At 42.2% G+C, this 19,592-nt stretch overlaps 1 protein-coding gene across 1 annotated transcript in view; it reads right to left on the reverse strand.

Annotated features, from left to right (window-relative positions):
- Window positions 1-8,098: 8,098 nt before the first annotated feature.
- The window catches only part of LOC134352550 (interferon alpha/beta receptor 2-like), a 39,308-nt gene continuing 27,814 nt past the window's right edge, over window positions 8,099-19,592 (reverse strand). Inside the window, exons 5-6 of the mRNA XM_063059808.1 lie at window positions 11,518-11,696; window positions 8,099-8,155 (exon numbers count right to left, since the gene is read on the reverse strand). Coding sequence (XP_062915878.1) covers window positions 8,099-8,155; window positions 11,518-11,696 — 236 coding nt within the window. The remainder of the gene's footprint in view (window positions 8,156-11,517; window positions 11,697-19,592) is intronic.

The raw sequence follows: 19,592 nt of genomic DNA on the forward strand, positions 1-19,592 counted from the left end.
ATTATCTCCACATCCACTCTATCAAGACCTTTCACTATTGGATAGGTTTCAATTAGATTTCTCCTCATTCTTCTGAATTCTAGTGAATACAGGTCCATAGCCATTAAACACACTTCATTTGACAAGCCTTTAAATTCTGGAATCATTTTCGTGAACCTCCTTTGAACCCTCTCCAGTGTCAACACATCCTTTCTAGAGAATGGCCTCAAAACTGCTCACAATACTTCAAGTAAGGCCTCACCGGTGCTTTATAAAGTCTCAACATTATATCCTTGCTTTTACAACTGTCAAATATCTGTCATTTATTTGACGAGACAACTGTAGTTGTACAAAGACTTGATGCTTAAAAAGGTGGAAGGGAGGGGCAAGTCCTTATTGGACTGGATTTAAAAGCAAAACAACTTCATGGGAAAAGTGCATAAATAACAAAATGGCACAGATCATTTTCATTCCGAATAACACATCTCAACTTTCCTTCAAGATTTGCGCTTCATATCCAAAGTGCTTCATCCATGTTGGTTCATAAATCTGAGTGCAGGGATTTGGGATCATGTTCTGAAAGTTGCAGTTATCTGCAAATTGAGGTAGTTTTATAGATTGTGCTTGATATACCTGGATGTCATTCTGAGGAGGATTAATAGCTGCTGTCAAATGAGAGGTAGATATGGTGCACAGGCCATCAGCACTCAGATGATCAGATGTTCCATCTGCACATGAGTCAACTTCCAAATTATCCTTCTCTGCATCGTCATTGATGGAAAGTTTTACTGAACTTAAAGGAACATCGGAACAGTTCCAAAACTCCACATCTGTGATCTCCATTTTAGTTTCCTGAACTGTACCAAAATGGTGTACTGCTTCTGGTGCTGGAGCACCTTCAGTGGTATTATTGCTGCTTGCCTTGTTGGTATTTTGTACACCTGAAAACTGTTGGTACTGTAAATGAAAGAATTCTGGGACTCCAGGACTTAAGTTTTGTGCATAGTTTGCACAATCCTTATTTTCTGTCGATGCTTGTAAGGAGGAAGGAAGCCTCACATTGTCACCGTCTGTGCAACTATCTTTTCTTTGCAATAGGCTGTTACACTCATAACCCTCACACTTCAAGCCATTACTTTGGTAACAAACATGTTCATTCATATCATCAGTGAATGAAGCAGCAAGTTCTACTCTCTGACTTTTCCGGTAATAATCACTTGAGTGATCATCCTGTGTAATGAATGAGATATGATCATCTTCTGGATTTTCATCAGGCTCTTGGCATTGCAGATTCACATGCAAATCCTGAGAAAGTACGACCTATTCAAATAAAGAGACATTAGTTTTAAGCATTATTTAGCATCCTTGTTCAACAGGCTTAAACCTCAAAAAAGAACAAAAGTAATCCGGTTTAGCAATCTAGTGTTCAGCAGATCATGTGGCCATGGTGTATGATCCTTCTGTATCTCCATCCCATGACCTCCACCTTGAGCAGAAGGAAATCAGACCATGCCTGGACTGCGACAGGGAAATCAGCCTGAAAGCAAATGGGGTCAGTGAGTGTCTGGGAGGAGAACTAGAACAGGAAACCTATGGAGTTCAAACTATGGATCTGATCTTTTTTCTGGGGCTTCTCCATCATAATTAAGGATATCAGAATTCCCTGGGCTGTGCGATTTCGAAGAGTTTGGATAGTTATTTGTATGTCATTGCCACTGTCTGTAATTCAAATATATTGTCTTTTGGTTTAGTAGTTCATCATACTTCCTGTCTTTCCACCAATTCTCTTCTCCTAAAGGTATTCTCTTCTTCAACTGCCATAACCTTACTGACCTAACTGGTTCCCTCTTATGTGCTCCAAATAAGCTACCCACAAGCAAGTCTCAGCAACAAACTGCAGGTGGCAAGTCAAGCCTTGCAATTCTTCTCACATCCAAGAAGACGCCCGTGCAGCAAAGGATAGTCAACATGGAATCAGAGTCTCTTTAGCAGCTTGTAGTACTGCTTCACTGTGGAGCTATTTCAGAACCCCCAGCCTGGACTCCTGCTATTTTTCAGGTTAGTTAACACATTGGATAAACTTTGTGATGCAGCACTGCAACCACTTAGTGCTATTTTGGAAAAGTCCAAAATGTAACTACACAGCCAGGTAGAGTAAAAGTGATTTACATACCAAAGATTTGGGAAGTGGTGTCTGGACCAAGTGTAGACAGGTAAACTCTTTCAGTATGCAAATCATAAAACCAACTCCAATCACACCCAAAATGAAAACAGCTGCAGCTATCAAGGGTGCAATCCACAGTATATCTATCAAGGAAGAGAACAGACAGAAACCAGGTTTAAGATCTCTGCTCAGGCAAATTATCATGGAAGTCACTTACATTTTAAGTCTCATAAGTTATCTACATCCTTCATAACAACACAAATAGGTGGAATTGTTCATAGTTAATTTGGGTTCAGTGAAGTTTTGAGACACCAGAAATTCTGCGGATGCTGGAAACATTGAGCAAAACACTCAAAATGCTGGAGAAACTCAGCAGGTCATGCAGCACCTATGGGAAGTAGTAAACAGTTGACATTTCAGTCCGAGACCCATTATGGTCCTAATGAAGGGTCATAGCCTGAAACGTCAATTGCTTATTTCCCCCCATAGATGCTGCCTGACCCAACCAGATCCTACACTAAAGATTTCTATGGCCCAATTACACAACGAGTAGAGCTGCTGCCTCACAGTTCCAAGGATTGGTTTGATCATCACCCCCTTGTATGTGTATGTGGAGTTTAAATAAGGTTCCAAGTGCCCCATTATTCCTTATCTGGTTCTAATTATCACCTTATCAAATTCCAGAATCTGATCTGCAGCCCTTTGTTGTCTCTGCTTATCACGTTCCAATGTTGGAAACTACCTCTACTCTCTCACCCCCCCCCCAACTGGCTCCATTGGCCCAACATCCCCCTCCGCATCTGGATCCACCGATCACCTACCAGCTCCTATATCCCCCCGCACCTCTTTATACTCCACATTCTCAGTCCTGATGCAGGAGAGAAATTGCCAACTGGAGGCAGGGCTGTCAAGTGGGAGTGCTGTGATCATTGGCAGTGGGTTTAGGGTTCTGCTGGGTGAACAATCGCAGGATTTTAGCTGGATGAGTGATCAGTGAATGAGAGAAAAGACTAGGTGACAGTCTTATGATGGCTGTTGGGTTTGCTGCTGCGGTGGGGACGAGGTCTCCATGTGACAGCTGGAAAGGAACTTAAAAAAACAACAAACAAGGAGCTGGAGGTACTCAGTAGTTGAGTAACATCTGTGTGTGTGGGGGGGGGGCTGGTGGGGAAGAGTGGATAATTGATGCCTCAGGTCAAGATCCTTTGTCTTGACTGGGCTGGGAAGCATTCTCATACATCCTCATACCCGTCCCTTGACTACCAACCAATGATCATCAGGCCACTGTCTCAATAACATCACAGATCATATCGCTTCACAGCCTCCGAACTAGCAGTTACATAACTCTGTTCTGCTCATCAGCTCAGATGAAACTTCTCAATCTGAAACATCAACTGTCTATCTCAACCCTCATCCCCCCCTAAATGCCACTCAACCCAGTTAGTCGCTCCCGCCTCCTGTTTATTGGTATAAATTCCAGGATCTGCTGTCTCTTTTGTCTCTGAAGTTGATTTCCCTATACTAGACTTGGACTTCCAAAGAGCTCCCTTTGAATTACCCAAAAGCAGGTAGTGTCTCCACAAGTAACGTGCATCAATAGACTCTGCTGCTCATTTTCAGTGTCCTCAGCATGTTATTTAGAAATCACACAGAGGAAGCAAGGGTGAAAATCTCAGTTTTTCCAGTTGCTGTGGTAGATCCCCAATTAACCTTCACATGTTAATTTTTATGTAAAAGAATCACTTCACATGCAAAAAAAATTACATCATTAAATGCAAAACTAGCAGTTATTTGGTAGCAGAATAATTCTAAAAGGAGAAAGTAATATTGAAAATAATTATTCAATTAAATTTTTTAAATGTAGCATTAAGGTTAGTTACCTGTATTTTGCGGTGAGGTAGTTATGCAAATATTTTTAGAATCCTTTAAGTGAATGTTAAGTAATGATTCAAACCTTGCTACAACACAATATGTAAAGTTGGGTTTTAGATTTTCAAACAGATAATATCCTTTCCCCAGTTTATCAGGTTCGAGTTTAGCATTCTGTTGGGAAAAACACAACCATTAACTACTGAACAGAAAGACGTATAACTAAGATGCATCATTTCATAAACTGATTTCAGAATGCAATGTAAATATTAATATACACAGCAAAACTGCAAAATAATTTATTTAATTGCCAGGTGCAGCAAGTACAGTAATAGATGTCATTGCAGACCTTTTTTCTATGTATGAAGGGGCTTTTCACACATATATAATAAGCTCCAATTGTTCTCAGATATCTAGAGATGTGAGAAAGTGTGTTGAGTGGTGCAGGTATTCATGCCCTGCTGACCATGAACAGTAAAATATCTTCAAACTATCAGGGTAGAGGTGGGTCAAAGCAGAAATCATTGAAAACATGGTAACTGGACAAACATGAACTGCATCAGTCAGATACTCCTTTATTAACAGAAATTACTGTCTCTTTGTGCTGATCTGACCTGACCTGACCTGATCAACTGACCCTAAGACTTAAAAAGAAGAAATTCAACCCTTCGAGTTTGTTCATTTACTCTAATAAATATCTCAAAAAGCTATAAAACATAATTTCCCCTTCATAAATCTATGCTCAACCATTTTAGTTTTAATGTCACAGGAGGAAATTCAGCCCATCATGTCCATGTCAGCTCCCCCAGTAGATCCATTAACCCTTTATTTCCCTGTGACCTATATTGTTTCCCATATACCCATCAATTCCCTTTTGCCAGTAACATACACAAAGAGATAATGTTCAGGAGGCAACTGATGTGCCATCATGTCTTTGGGATATCAGAATCATCACCTCCTCCTTACTGACCAGCAGCACATGAGCATCTCAGGGCTGCATGCTAAGCCCACTGCTCTCTACTCTCTATAAAGTACCTCCAGATGTGTGGCCCAGCATAACTCCAATGCCATCTACAAATTTGCCAAACACACCACTGTTGTTTGCAGAATCACAGGTGGTGTGAGGCAGCATATGGAAGCGCTAAGAGAAGAGTGTTGTTCTTCAGCAGCAACCTTGCAATCAATGTCAGCAAGACCAAGGAACTGATGGTGGACTTTATGGAAGGGTAACTCAAGTCAACACACACCAATCCTCATTGAAGGATCTGCAGTGAGAAAGGTGAGCAATTTCAAGTTCCTGGGTGCCAACATCTCAGAGAACCTATCCTGTCCCAGCGCATGGATGCAGCCATGGAGAAGGCTTGCCAGCTTCTTTACTTTCTTAGAAGTCTAAGAAGATTTGGTATGAAATCAAGAACTTCGACAAAGTTCGACAGATGGATAATGGAAAGCATTCTGACTGATGCATCATGGCTTGGTATTGGAAAATCTAATACCTAGGAATGCAAGAGGTTATAGAGAGTAATGGGCCAAGCCAATTTCAGCACTGGTACAGCTCTCCCCAACATCAGTGACATCTACTCGAGGTGATGCCTCAGAAGGCAACATCCATTATCCAGATCCCATATCAGGGCCATGCCCATTTCTCAATGCTGCCATCAGACAGAAGGTATGGGAGTCTAAAGATCCATACCTCAAAGATTCAAAGTGCATTTATTATTAAAGTATACTGAATACAACCCTGAAATTCATCCTCCCTCAGATGGCCACAAAACAGAGAAGCACCATGGAAATCATTCAAAGAAAACAGCAAACACCCATTACACAAACAGAGAACAAATTTCACTAACGGCAAAAAGTGAGTGAACAACACATAGAATATCAAACATCAAACTAGGAATCCAGTAGTATTCAGTTTAGGTCAGTTCAGCGCCACACCTTTAGCTGAGCGTAGGCTGCAGAACTATTCTGTGATAAAGTCCCTCGGTCCGCATTGATCACCCTGTTCAAACTACTCAAAAACAGCAAAAAAAAGAGTAACCAGAATCCAGAAACACATGCAACATGAACCTCAAAAAACCCAGAATAGGTCCACAGCCTTGTCAATCAATCCCAACACTCCTGCACTTTCCTACGACAGCAGCCAGCTGGAGGGAGAGGAAAACAGGTCAAACACGACAGATGACGCTGAACACTCGCCAGTCTTGATCAACTTCAACCTTGCGTGACTCCTCAATCAGGGGGAAGCAATGGAATCAATCATGAGCTCATGACCCACATGTAGGCCTCCAGGCTAACAGGCCATCAAGCCACATACTACACTCCCAACTTTACCAAATGCCCTCAGAGAGAGTAAAGCGTCCACTTGCTCAGTAGGCCCAAAAACACAAGATCAAAATGCAAATCACAGGTTCCAGCTGCATGCAGTGTAGTGGCAAAATCTTATTTGAAAGAAGTAACTTTGTGAACTGCCTGCAGGACACCACCAATGCAGACATCCCACCCTGCAAAAACTCATTTCAGGGAGGTAGCATCATCAATTTGCGGGAGACTCCCGGAACTTCCAGGAGTGGTGGGATGTCTGCAATAGAGTAGCACTTTAGCAGCTAGCCAGCTAGTTTAAATAACGTTAGCTACACTAATGAACAAATGGCACCTGTTAAACTCACCTCAGCATGCCTTTAAATTCTTAACCCACCATGGGCAATAGAAAAGTTGCTGTTGCTAACAGTGCAGCGAGCTACACTGTCATTATTTTGACCTCTATTAGGCAGGGGTACACTTTGGGGTAGTCTGGGCTAACGTACATTTTATATTTTCTTTTTTTTTGGAACACTCTGCCATGGTGCACTCTCGCTTTATCTTGCGCACTCTCTCTCGCTCGCGCTCTCTCTCTCTAATGGTCGCTCTCGCGCTCTCTCGCTTGCTTTCTCTCTCGCTCGCGCTCTCGCTTGCTTTCTCTCTCGCTCGCGCTCTCGCTTGCTTTCTGTCTCTCTCGCTCGCGTGCTCGCTCTCAAAAAAATTGATTTCCGTGATATTGTATATAATTTGCAGGCATCAGGGAGCCACTATTAATATGCGGGAGACTCCCGGAACTTCCGGGAGAGGTGGGATGTCTGCCATTGGTCACGGTGCTTGCTGGTGCTATCTTAAAGATCAAAGTTCAACAGCAGCTTCTTTCCCAATGTCATTGGGTTCTTGAAGTAACCTGAGAAACCACAACACTACCTCAGAATGTATTTCTTTTTCACTCTGTCAGTCTTATACTAATGTTGATACAGTAAGTTTATTTTGTTGATTACTTTTGTGTCAATTTGAATTATGGATAATCTATGATCACTTACATTTATGTTGTCTTATGTTTGTAATATACCATACTGCTGCCGCATGAAGCCACTTTTCATGGCAGTTATATGCCTATGCATGCCTATTGACAACAAAAGTCTTAAACTTGGGAAGAAACCACTGAGTCATAGAAAGGATATGTACTACACCCAGATACCCAAGATCAGGACTGACGTATGAAATTTGTGAAACAACAGGCATTAGTGATATACTTTTTATAGTTTATAGTACAAAGTATTTGATTTAATTCCAATCCCATTGCTTTATTCCCATTACTAAATTTTCCTGTTCTGTAAGTGAGCCATATATTCCTTTTCATAATAAAGGTCAACATAACATCTGTCATCCAAATAAGTTGTCGTATCTGTATGTCAATGCACAGTGATTTGTGTACTAGGATACACAGGTTCATCTGAACACTAGCACCTTTCAATTTCTTGTTTTTCTGGCTCTGTGGCTCAGAAGGGGAGCGGAAAAAGAGGAGCGCTATAGTGATGGGGCTGAGATGAAAATTGGATCAGCCATGATGAAATGGCAAAGCAAACCCGATGGGCCAAACGGTCTGACTCTGCTCCTTTTTTTTATGATCGTATGGTGACAGGGGATTCAACAGTTAGAGGAGCAGACAGGAGATTCTGTGGATGTAAAAGAGATGCTTGGATGATATGTTGCCTCCCAGGTGCCAAGGCTAGTGATATCGTAGATCCGGTCCGTAGCATTCTAAAAAGGGAAGGTGAGCAGTCAGAAGGTGTGGTACATATTGATATCAGCAACATAATTAGGCAAAGGGATGAGGTCCTGAAGAGAGAATATAGAAAGCTGAAAAGTAGGATTTCAAAAGTAGTAATTTCTGGATTTCTGCTTGTGCCATACACCAGTGAGTGTCAGAATAGGATGATATGGCAGATTAATGCATGGTTGAGGAATCTGAGCAGAGGGGTAGGACTTCGGATTTCTGGATCATTGGGATCTCTTCTGAGGAAGGTACAAAAAAAGGACAGGTTACATCTAAACTTGAGGGGGACTAATATCCTTGTGGGTGGATTTGCTAGACCTGTTGGGGAGGGTTGAATCTAGTTTGGCAAGGGAATGGGAACCAGAGTGATAGGTCCAATGATAGGGCAGTCATTGTACAGGTAGATGCAGCATGTACAGAGTCTGTGAGGAAAGATAGGTTTAAAACTGTAGTCAGTGGGATAGGTTGAAGTATATCTATTTTAATGTGAGAACTATCAGTAACAAGGGTGATGAACTGACAGCATGGGTCAATACAAAAAACTACGATCTTGTGGACATTACAGTGATTTGGCTGTCAAAATAACAGGAGTGGCTGCTGAATGTTCTGGAGTTTAGATGTTCAAAAAGAAGAAGGAGGGAGGACAAAGGAGGTGGGAAAGTGGCATTGCTAATCAGGGACAGTATTGTCGCTGTGGAAAAGGATGACATCATGGACGAATTATTTACTGTGCCAGGGAGTGTGGAAGTCAGAAACAGAAAGGGAGCAATCACTCTATTGGAAGCATTCTATAGACTGCCTAATAGCAACAGTGACACTAAGGAACAGATTTGAAGGCAGATTTTGGAAAGTTTCAATAATAACAGGGTTGTTGTCACGGGGGTCTTCAAATGCCCTAATATTGATTAGCACTTTCTTACTTCAAAAGGTTTTGATGGGGCGGACTATCTTAAGTGTGTCCAGGAAGGATTCCTGATACAATACATAAATAGGCAGACGAGAGGAGAGGCCACTTTGGATTTGGTGCCAGGTAATGAAACAGATCAGGTGTTGTAACTCTCACTGTCCTACACACATGTGAAGAACAGGAGGATGGCCAAAGTGATGGTAGGAGCAATCAAGGATAGTAGAAGAAACATATGCCTGGAGTTGGAGGAGGTAGAGGTTGTCCATAATGAATACTTTGCTTCAGCATTCATTAGTGAGGGGGACCTTGATGACTGTGAGGCTGGTATGCTAGAACATATTGATATTAAGAAAGAGAATGTGCTTGAACTTTTGAAAAACATTGGGATAGATAAGTCCCCTGGGCCAGACAGAATATACCCCAGCTTACCATGGGAAGCAAGGGAAGAGATGGTTGCACTCTTAGCAATGACCTTTGTATCTTTACCGGCCTCAGAAGTAGTACCAGAAGGCTATTGTATTCCAGAAATGTATTCCTGTGATCAGGAAACAGAGAAGGGATAACTCTGGGAATAACAGACCAATGAGTCTTACTTCAGTGGTGGACAAATTATTGGAGAGGATTCTTAGAAATATGATTTTTGAGTATTTGGAGAAGCATAGTCTGATTAGCGATAGCCAGCATGGCTTTGTGAAGGTCATGTCATGCCATGCCTCACGAGCCTGACTGAATACTTTGAGGATGTGACAAAGAACATCGATGAAAGCAGAGCAGTGAATGTGGTGTGTGTGGATTTTAATAAGGCACTTGATGAGATTCTCCATGGTGGGCTCATTCAGAAAGTCAGGAAGCATGAGATCCAGGGAAACGTGACTGTATAGATACAGAACTGGCTTACCCATACAAGGCAGAGGAGTGTTTGTAGATGGAGCATATTGTGCCTGGAGATCGGTGATCAGTGATGTTCTGCAGGGATCTGTTCGGGGACCCCTGCTCTTTTTGATCTTTATAAATGAGTTGGATGAAGAAGTGGAAAGGTGTGTTCAGAGTTTTGCAGAAGACACAACGGGTTGTGGAGTTGAGGATATATGGAGGGTTGTTGTAGGTTGCTATGGGACATTGACAGGATACAGAGAAGGGCTGAGAAGTGGCAGATGGAGTTCAACCTGAAAAAGTGTGAAGTAATTCACTTTGGAAGGTTGAATTTGAAAGCTCAATGAAGATGAACGGCATTCTTAACAGTGTGGTGGAACAAAAGGTTCCACGCCCATATTTAGTTCTGGTAATCTTATTAATGTAATGTTGTGGGAGCTTTAGAGTGGTGCAGAGGAGATTTACCAGGATGCTCTCTGGACTAGAGGGCATATCTTAAGAAGTTGGACAGAGTGAACTAGGGCTATTCTCTTTGGAGCAAAGAAGGATGAGAAGTAATTTGATAGAAGTGTACAAAATGACGAAGCATAGCTGAGAGTTTTTCTTAGGGCAGAAATGGTAGTACAAGGGGGCATAATGTTATGGCGATTAGAGGAAGGAATGGGGAGGGGGGGAAGTGAGAGGTTAAGATCTTTACACACAGAGTTGTGGGTATGTGGAATGCCCACCAGGGATTGTGGTAGAGGCAGATACATTAGGAGCATTTAAAAAACTCTTAGATAGGCATATGGATGAGAAATAAATGGAGGGCTATATAGGAGGAAAGGGTTTGATTGGTTGTAGAGCAGGTTATAAGGTTAGCAGAGCCTGTACTGTAATGTTCTATGTAACAGTGCTGGAAGCTATTCATTGATAGGAATTTTGAACTGCCAAGTCCCAATCACTATTATTGCTGTACCTCACTAATCACTTCTGAAAATTAAGTTTTTTTCAACTTGATTTTCTGTCCATAATGTAATACTTAGCCCACACAGGTATATTATTCCCAGTCCTATGTGCTTTAATTTCATTAGAAAACCTCTTTTTATCTGGAAGTCCAAATGCCCCATGTCCATTAGTTCTCCTCTATCTATTTTGCTGGTTACAATCCCCCTTAAAATAGATACATCACACATATCAATATTTTCTCAGCGACTCAGATCAGGCTAATTAGATTGTGGCCCATTTTCTCTCTATCTTGAACAGTGGGGTTATTTCTTTATTTACTCGGGGACATGAGAACAAGAATGGACCATGCAAACACTTGAAAATGCAATGGCATTCAGTTAGGTTACAGCTGATCATTTACCAATGGGCAGTAATTAAGAGATGAACACATGTTGTGCAGTTCATCATCTGTGTGGATGAGCTTTATTCTAGCTGTAGGAAAAAAAGCAAACATTTACATGTGGTGGTGCTAAGTTGGCTCTGATTTTAAGAGAACAGATTGTTTTAATAATGGCTATTCTTTTTAGAAATAGTTAAGTAAAATATGTGTATGGATGATAAAAATATCATAACTTTATACATTGTATTCTCAATATAATATTATCTTTGATACTATTAATCTTACCAGAATGGTTTAAGTAAAATATTCATACTTACCATATACTGTTTTCCATCTTTGCCAGTTAAAATAACAATATAAATCAAATGTGGATCAATATCCTTCAATGTTTTTAGTTTATTGTCTCCTTGCTTGTGTGGTGTCAGAGGCATGTCAAGCGTAACTTCAATGGTTTGGATATTGCTCTTCACACGAATAACTGGGGGACCCAAGATGGCTGCATGAAATTGAAACAAACTTTAGAAACGTAACAAGAAGATAGACATTTTAAAAATTGCAGCATATTAAACATCCGTTTAAACATCAGCTGTGTGGGCACGTGGCCAAGTGGTTAAGGCTTTGGACTAGCGACCTGAAGGTCGTGAGTTCGAGCCCCAGCTGAGGGAACATGTTATGTCCCAAGCAAGGCACTTAATTACACATTGCTCTACGATGACACGGGTGCCAAGCTGTATGGGTCCTAATGCCCTTTCCTTGGACAACATTGGTGTCGTGGAGAGGGGAGACTTGCAGCATGGGCAACTGCTGGTCTTCCATACAACCTTGCCCAGACCTGCGACCTGGAGAGTGATGACTTTCTAGGCGCAGATCCATGGTCTCGCAAGACTAACGGATGCCTTTAATTTTATTTAATTTAAACATCAGTTGGACATGTAAGTGGATCTTACATCTCTTTTAATTAGATATATGATTTTCTTCTTTCAATATCTACCTAACTGACCTTGAGTAGACAGTAATACAGATGCTTCAGTACAGATTAGAGTCATAGAGGTTTACTGCACAGAGGCTGGTCCCCTGTCCCACTGAGCCCACTCCAACCATCAACCACCCATTTACTCTAATGTCATGTTGACCCCATGTTTACTCTCTTCATATTCACAGCAATTCATCCCGGTTTCTACCACTTACCTACACACCTGGGGCAATTAATGTGTTAGGTATGTTGCCTCCCAGGTGTCAGGGTCTGAGAGGCCTAGGACTGTATCCACAGCATTTTGGAAGGGGAGGGAGAGCAGCCAGATGTCTTGGCACGTATTGGCATCAATTACTTAGGAAGAAAAGCAGAGGTCCTCAGGAGAGAATTTAGAGAGTGAGGCAGAACCCTGAGAAGCAGGACCACCAAGGTAGTAATTTCCAAATTGCTAACTGTGCCACGTGCCAGGGAAGTAGAAACAGAATGATTTGGCAGCTAAATGTGTGGCTGTGAAGCAGGTGTAGGGGACAAGGCTTCATGTTCTTGGATTACTGGGATCTCTTCTGGGGGAAGTATGACCTGTACAAAAGGGACAGGCTGCACCTGAACCAGATTGGGACCAGTGTTTCCTAGGCAGATTTGTTAGAGCTGTTGGGGAGGGTTTAAGCTAATTTGGCAGGAGGTGGGAACCAGAGTGAAGGGACTTTAGGATAGGATGGATGGTAAAAAACCAAAGATAGCATGCAGGAAGGGCAGGCAGACGATAGGACAAAATTGCAGCCAGCAGGATGAGTATCAGTACATTAGGGATGCAGAATCAAAAAGGGTAGCAAATACAGCACTCAAAAGGTTATATCTCAATGCATGGAGTAAAAGAAACAAGGTGGATGATTTGTTGCACTTTTACAGATTGCCAGGTATGAAGTTGTGGCCATCAATAAATCATGGCTAAAGGGAGCTAAATATTCAAGGTCACATGTTGCATCAGAGGGATAGGAGGGTAGGCAGAGGGGCTGGTATGGCTCTGCTGGTAAAGAATGGCATCAAATCGGTAGAAAGATGTAACATGGGATCAGAAGATGTTGAATCCTTGAGGGTTAAGTTAAGAAACTGCAAGGGTAAAAGGACCCTGATGGCACTTATATACAGGTCTCCCAGCAGCAGCTAGAATGTGGACCACATATTACAATGGGAAATAGTAAGGACGTGTCAAAAGGGTCATGTTATGATCGTCATGGGTGATTTCCACGTGCAAGTTGATTGGGAAAATCAGGTTGGTAAAGGATCTCAAGCGTGAGCTTGTTGAATGCCTACGAGATGGCTTTTTAGAGCAGTTTGTCATTGGCCTACTAGGGGATCAGCTATACTGGATTAGGTGTGATGTAATGAACCAGAGGCAATTAGGGAGCTGAAGGTAAAAGAACCCTAAGGGGTCAGTGAATGCAATATGATTGAGTTCAACTTGAAATCCGATAGGGGGAAAGTAAAGTCTGATGTAGCAATATTTCACTGGAGTAAAAGAAATTACAGCCGTACAAGAGAGAGGAGCTGGCCAAAGTAAATTGGAAAGAGAAGTTGGCAGTGATGACAGCAGAGCAGCAATGGTGTGAGTTTCTGGGAAAATGAGGAAGGTGCAGGATAGATTTATTCCAAAAATGAAGAAATACTCAAATGGCAAAATAGTATAACCGTGGCTGACAAGGGAAGTCAAAGCTAATAAAAGCAAAAGAGAGAGTTTACAACAAAGCAGAAATTAGCAGGAAGATAGAGGATTGGGAAACTGTTAAAACCTTTAGAGATTGACTAAAAGAATCATTAGGAGGGGAGGGAAAAGATGAAGTATGAAAGCAAGCTAGCAAATATCAAGGTGGCTAGAAAAAGCTTTTTCAAGTATGTAAAAAAATAAAAGAGAGATGAGAGTGGTATAGGACCACTAGAAAATGAGGCTGGAGAAATAATAATGGGGGACAAGAAGATGGCAGATGACTAAATGAGTATTTTGCATCAGTCTTCACTGTGGAAGACACTAACAGTGTGCCAGATGCTGAAGGGTGTAAAGGAAGAGAAGTGGGTGCAGTTACTATTACAAGGGAGAAGGTACTCAAAAAGCTGAAAGACCTAAGGGTACATAACTGACCCGGACCAGATGAACTGCACCCTAGGGTTCTGAAAGCGGTAGCGGTAGAGATTGTGTAGGCATTAGAAACGATTTTTCAAAAATCATTGGACTCTGGTATGGTGCCAGAGGACTGAAAATTGCAAATGTCACTCCATTCTTGAAGAAAGGAGGAAGGCAGCAGAAAATAAATTATAGACCAGTTAGCCTGACCTCAGTGGTTGGTAAGATGTTGGAGTAAATTGTTAAGTATGAGGTTATGGAGTACTTGGTGACACAGGACAAGATATTACAAAGTCAGCATGGTTTCCTTGAGGGAGTCTTCCCTGACACATCTGTTGGAATTCTGTGAGGAGATTACAAGTAGGATAGATAAAGGGGGATGCAGTGGATGTTGTATATTTGGGCTTTCAGAAGGCCTTTGACAGGTGCCACACATGAAGGGCTCGTGGTATTACAGGAAAGTAACTGGCTTAGTTAGAGCGTTAGCTGATTAGTAGGAGGCAGTGAGTGGGAATTAAAGAATCCTTTTCTGGTTGGCTGCCAGTGACTAGTGTTCCACAGGGGTTGGTATGGTACTGCTTTTTTATGTGGTATATCAATGATTTTGTTGATGGAATATATGTCTTTGTTGCCAAGTTTGCAGATGATATGGAGATTGGTGGAGGGGCAGGATATGTTGAGGAAACAGGTGGGCTGCAGAAGGACTTAGACAGATTAGGAGAATAAGCAAGAAAGTGGCAAATGAAATACACTGTTGGAAAATACATGGTCAAGCGCTTTGGTAGTAGAAATAAATGTGCAGACTATTTTCTAAACGGGGAGGAAATCCAAAAATCTGAGAGGCAAAGGAACTTGGGAGTCCTTGTGCAGAACACCCGAAAGGTTAACTTGCAGGTAGAGTCAGTGGTGAGGAAGGCAAATCTCATGTTAGCATTCATTTCAAGAGGTCTAGAATACAAGAGCAGGGATGTGATACTGAGGCTTTATAAGGCACTGGTGAGGCCTCACCTTGAATATTGTGAACAGTTTTGGGCTCCTCATCCAAGAAAAGATGTGTTGGCATTGGAGAGTGTTCACAGGAGGTTCCCAAGGATGATTCCAGGAATGAAAAGGTTATCATACGAAAAACATTTGACGGCTCTGGGTCTGTACTTGCTGGAATTTATACGGATGAGAGGGGGAACTCTTTGAAACCTTTCAACTTGTGAAAGGTCTAGACAGAGTAGATGTGGAGAGGATATTTCCCATGCTGGGCGAGTCTAGGACAAGAGGGCACGGCCTCAGGATAGAGGGCTGTCCATTTAAAACAGAGATGCTGACAAATGTCTTCAGTCAGATGGTGGCGAATTCGTGAAATTTTTTACCACAGGAAGCTGTGGAGGCCAGGTCATTTGGTGTATTTAAGGCAGAGCTTGATAGGTTTTTGATTGGACACTGCATCAAAGGTTACAGGGAGAAGGCCAAGGAGTGGGGCTGAGGAAAGAATAAAAGGATCAGCCATGACAAAATGGCAGAGCAGACTCAATGGGCCATATGGCCTAATTCTGCTCCTACGTCTTATGGTCTTATCACTGGCCAGTTAAACTAAGAGCATGCATCTATCTTTGGAATATGCAAAGAAAGATCACCCAAAGGAAACCATTATGGTCAGAGGGAGAATGCACATTCTCCATGCAGACTGCACCCAAGGTCAGCATTGAGTCCATTACACCAGCGGTCCTCAACCAACGGGCCGCGGACTGGTACTGGGCCGAGAAAAGCATGTGCTACCAGGCCGTGAGGAAACAATATGAGTCAGCTGCCCCTTTTTCTCATTCCCTGTCACGCACTGTTGAACTTGATGACAGGGTTGCCAACTGTCCTGTATTTGCCGGGACATCCCGTATATCGGGCTAAATCGGTTTGTCCCATATGGGACCGCCCTCCTCCCGTATTTCCCCCGCTAAGTTAGAGCGTTCCTATGAAACCACTTGTGCTGAAATGGCGTAAAAGAAGAAGCAATTACCATTCATTTATATGGGAAAAATTTTTGAGCGTTCTCAAACCCAAAAAATAACCTACCAAATCATACCAAATAACACATAAAACTTAAAATATCACTAACATATAGTAAAAGCAGGAATGATATGATAAATACACAGCCTATATAAAGTAGGAATAATGTATGTACAGTATAGTCGGGAAGATTAAGCCAAAACTGATCTGTGGAAAAAAAAAATCAGCATGTACACACATGCGCACATCACACATGCGCAGACAGGTGCCCACGCAAGGCTTCATGGTCATGGTAGTCTTTCTCGGGGTAAACTCAAGTGTCCCGGGATTTGACTGCTACTTTTGTCCTTTACTTGGGAGTGAGAAAGTTGGCAACCCTAACTGTAAAAGACATGTTGAGGTGAGTTTAACCTTACTTGAACACCCTCCCCCCCCCACCCTGGTCAGCCAGTCCACAAGAATATTGTCAATATTAAACCGGTCCGCAGTGCAAAAAAGGTTGGGGACCCCTGCATTACACTGATAGTAGGCAGCAGTGGCTCTTCTGTGGCTGAACTCTCCTTCCTCTGAAGTATTATAAATTATTTCCAAAAGGTAAAAGAAGACTTCTATTTTTCATAGATAAATTTCCATGCTTCAGCTTATTTGTAAAACAGTTAATCTTCTTCCTAAATATACCATGACACAATGTTTACTTGCTATATCCTTGTATATGAAGACTAAATTTATCAATGCGACAATATTAAAACAACTCATTCTAACAGCCTGTGACTGTACTGCATCTAATAAAGGTCACATAAAGGCAATGAGCTGAATGACCTGTCAACCATTGAGAAAGCTCTAGCTAATCAAACACAATCTCTGTTACACGGAAAACAATACACCACTGATTTCAGAAATATGGAATAATAACAGAACCTACATCTTCCACCCCTGTAATACAGAATACAAATAAGATTTTAAGACGTCATCATGATTCACAATGTCACAACAAAATACTTGACAAAACCACAATAAACAATTTAACACACACACAATGCTGAGGAACTCAACACATCAAGCAGGGGATGCATAGGAGAGAGGGGTGTGGGATGGAGAAGAGGCAGTCGAGGAGAAAAGATTGGAGGAGAGGGGATTGGAAGAGAGTGGGCTGGAGAGGGGTTGCAGAGAGGGGGATGGAGAAGATTGGGTGGAGGAGAGGAGTTGGAGGAAGGGTGGAGCAGAGGGGACAGAAGCTGGGGGTGGGGGTCATCAGGAGGCATACAAGAGCAAGGTAGATCAGCTTCAGTAAGACCAATTAGGTTTTGGAATTCAGAAAGGGGAAGACAAGGGAATAAACACCAATCCTCATCAAGGCATCAGTGGTGAAAAGGGTGAGAAGTTTCAAGTTCCTGAGTGACAACATCTCAGAAGACCTCTCCTGGTTCAAGACAGTCACTTTTCCTACAATCACCAGGTTCTTAAACTGACCTGCACAAATCCAAACCCTAACTTAGTAATGGACAGTCTTGCACTACCATGCACCCATCACTAATATCTTGTTCTCTTTTTTCCTCTTGGCTGCCTTGTATAATTTATGTATAACTTACAGTATGTTCTGTGTGTTGTCCGAAACAATGTGACTGCGATGCAAACACCTTTTTCCATTGTACCTATACCTCATCGTATTGGTGCACATGACTTGACATTTTGTCAACAGGAAAAATATTTGGATTTGTCTGCTCAGACTAGGTCAGGAGAATGCTGCTATTCTCAAAGCATTTCTTTAACACTATCAGTAAACATGGAAACAGAGATCTACAGCACATTACAGGCCCTTCAGCCCACAGTGTTGTGCTGACCATGCAACCTACTCCAGAAACTGCCTAGAATTTCCCTAGCACATAACCCTCTATTTCTCTAAGCTCTGTGTACCCATCTAAGAGCCTATCTAGTTGGGCATGATGGAAGGGCACCACCAACATGGGCAGTCAAGGAATAATACTTGGAAAGTTCTGTTGCCTGCTAAAGGCAGGAGAGCAGCACGAGATGAGATAATGTCCCCAGTGTAAGTATCCTCTTGTTTGTCTCTTCATGAAAGCTGAAGTGTCTCAGTAGCAATGAACTAGAAGGTAACAACCAGCAGGCTGAAGCTCGACAGGCTGTAGTGAGATAAGAGACGGGGGTCTCGAAAGCACCCAAAACCTCACCAACAGATGGCAGAGCTGCCATTGCTAAAGTAACAGGAAGAAATGGAGATCAGAAGTAACTGAATGATGAGACCTGACTATGAGACCAATGGGTCTTGAGGAGGGGGTCAGGGAGTGGGGGTCTGATTGTACATGATGAAAGAGGCAAAAGTAAGCAATCACTCCTTTCCCTATCCAGATTGGCTCATAGATAAAAAATAAACTGTTACATGTTATAGAGTCATACAGCATTGAAACAAGCTTTTTGGACCTGTACATCTGCATTGCCTAACAGGCATCTATTTTGAGGCCAGTCTTATGGGTACGTGCATCCATGGACAGCAAGTGTCATTTTGTTCCCTCCACATTTCCATCATTTCCTTTTTGGTGAAATTGTATTGTCTTGTCCTGAAATACCATGTACAAAAGGAATGATTCTGTGCCATGATTGAGAGGGCTCAGGAGTACAGCCGAAGCTGAATTCTCCCATAAATGTGCCAAACTTCTTGCCTGGACATCAGCAAATTGTGTCAAGCTTGTTCTTTGAAAGCACCCACACAAGCACCTGTTACGAACACATAGGCTTTGTTTACTGTGGACTGTCACTTTAAAAGAGCGCTTCAGTGAGGCAGGAGTATGAGGTTGTTCACTGATTGACTCACAGCTTGTTTACCTTTAAAAGAAGGGCAGACAGGGGAGGGGGAGGGGGAGAGGGAGAGATGTGGAAAAGGGTAGCAGCACCAGTTTAATGAAGCTGGGGATTTGGAACTCTGCTATACCCACAAGGGTGGGTTGATCATTGATCCAGTGCACATTGAATGTGTGGCTGTCACTTTGTATAATCTATAGGAGTGGATTAAGGAATGTCCTGTGGGACCACTCAAAGTTAACCCTTGCTTGGGTATCTTATGTGGTAACCCCTTGAAGACGACATCCCTGTGACAGATCACTCTGGCGGTAATTCGTATGTGGGTTAGGAATGGCTCGACAGAGGATCTTCGACAAATGATATTTATCGATTACCATCGTGGAACCTGTGGAATTCAACATAATTTCCTTCTCTCTACATTTACCCTACATCACAAATGTCTCTCTTTTACCATTTATTCCGTGGATGAACTGAACTTTCATACTGTA

This window comes from Mobula hypostoma, chromosome 10, assembly GCF_963921235.1.
Source record: "Mobula hypostoma chromosome 10, sMobHyp1.1, whole genome shotgun sequence".
Taxonomy (NCBI): domain Eukaryota; kingdom Metazoa; phylum Chordata; class Chondrichthyes; order Myliobatiformes; family Myliobatidae; genus Mobula; species Mobula hypostoma.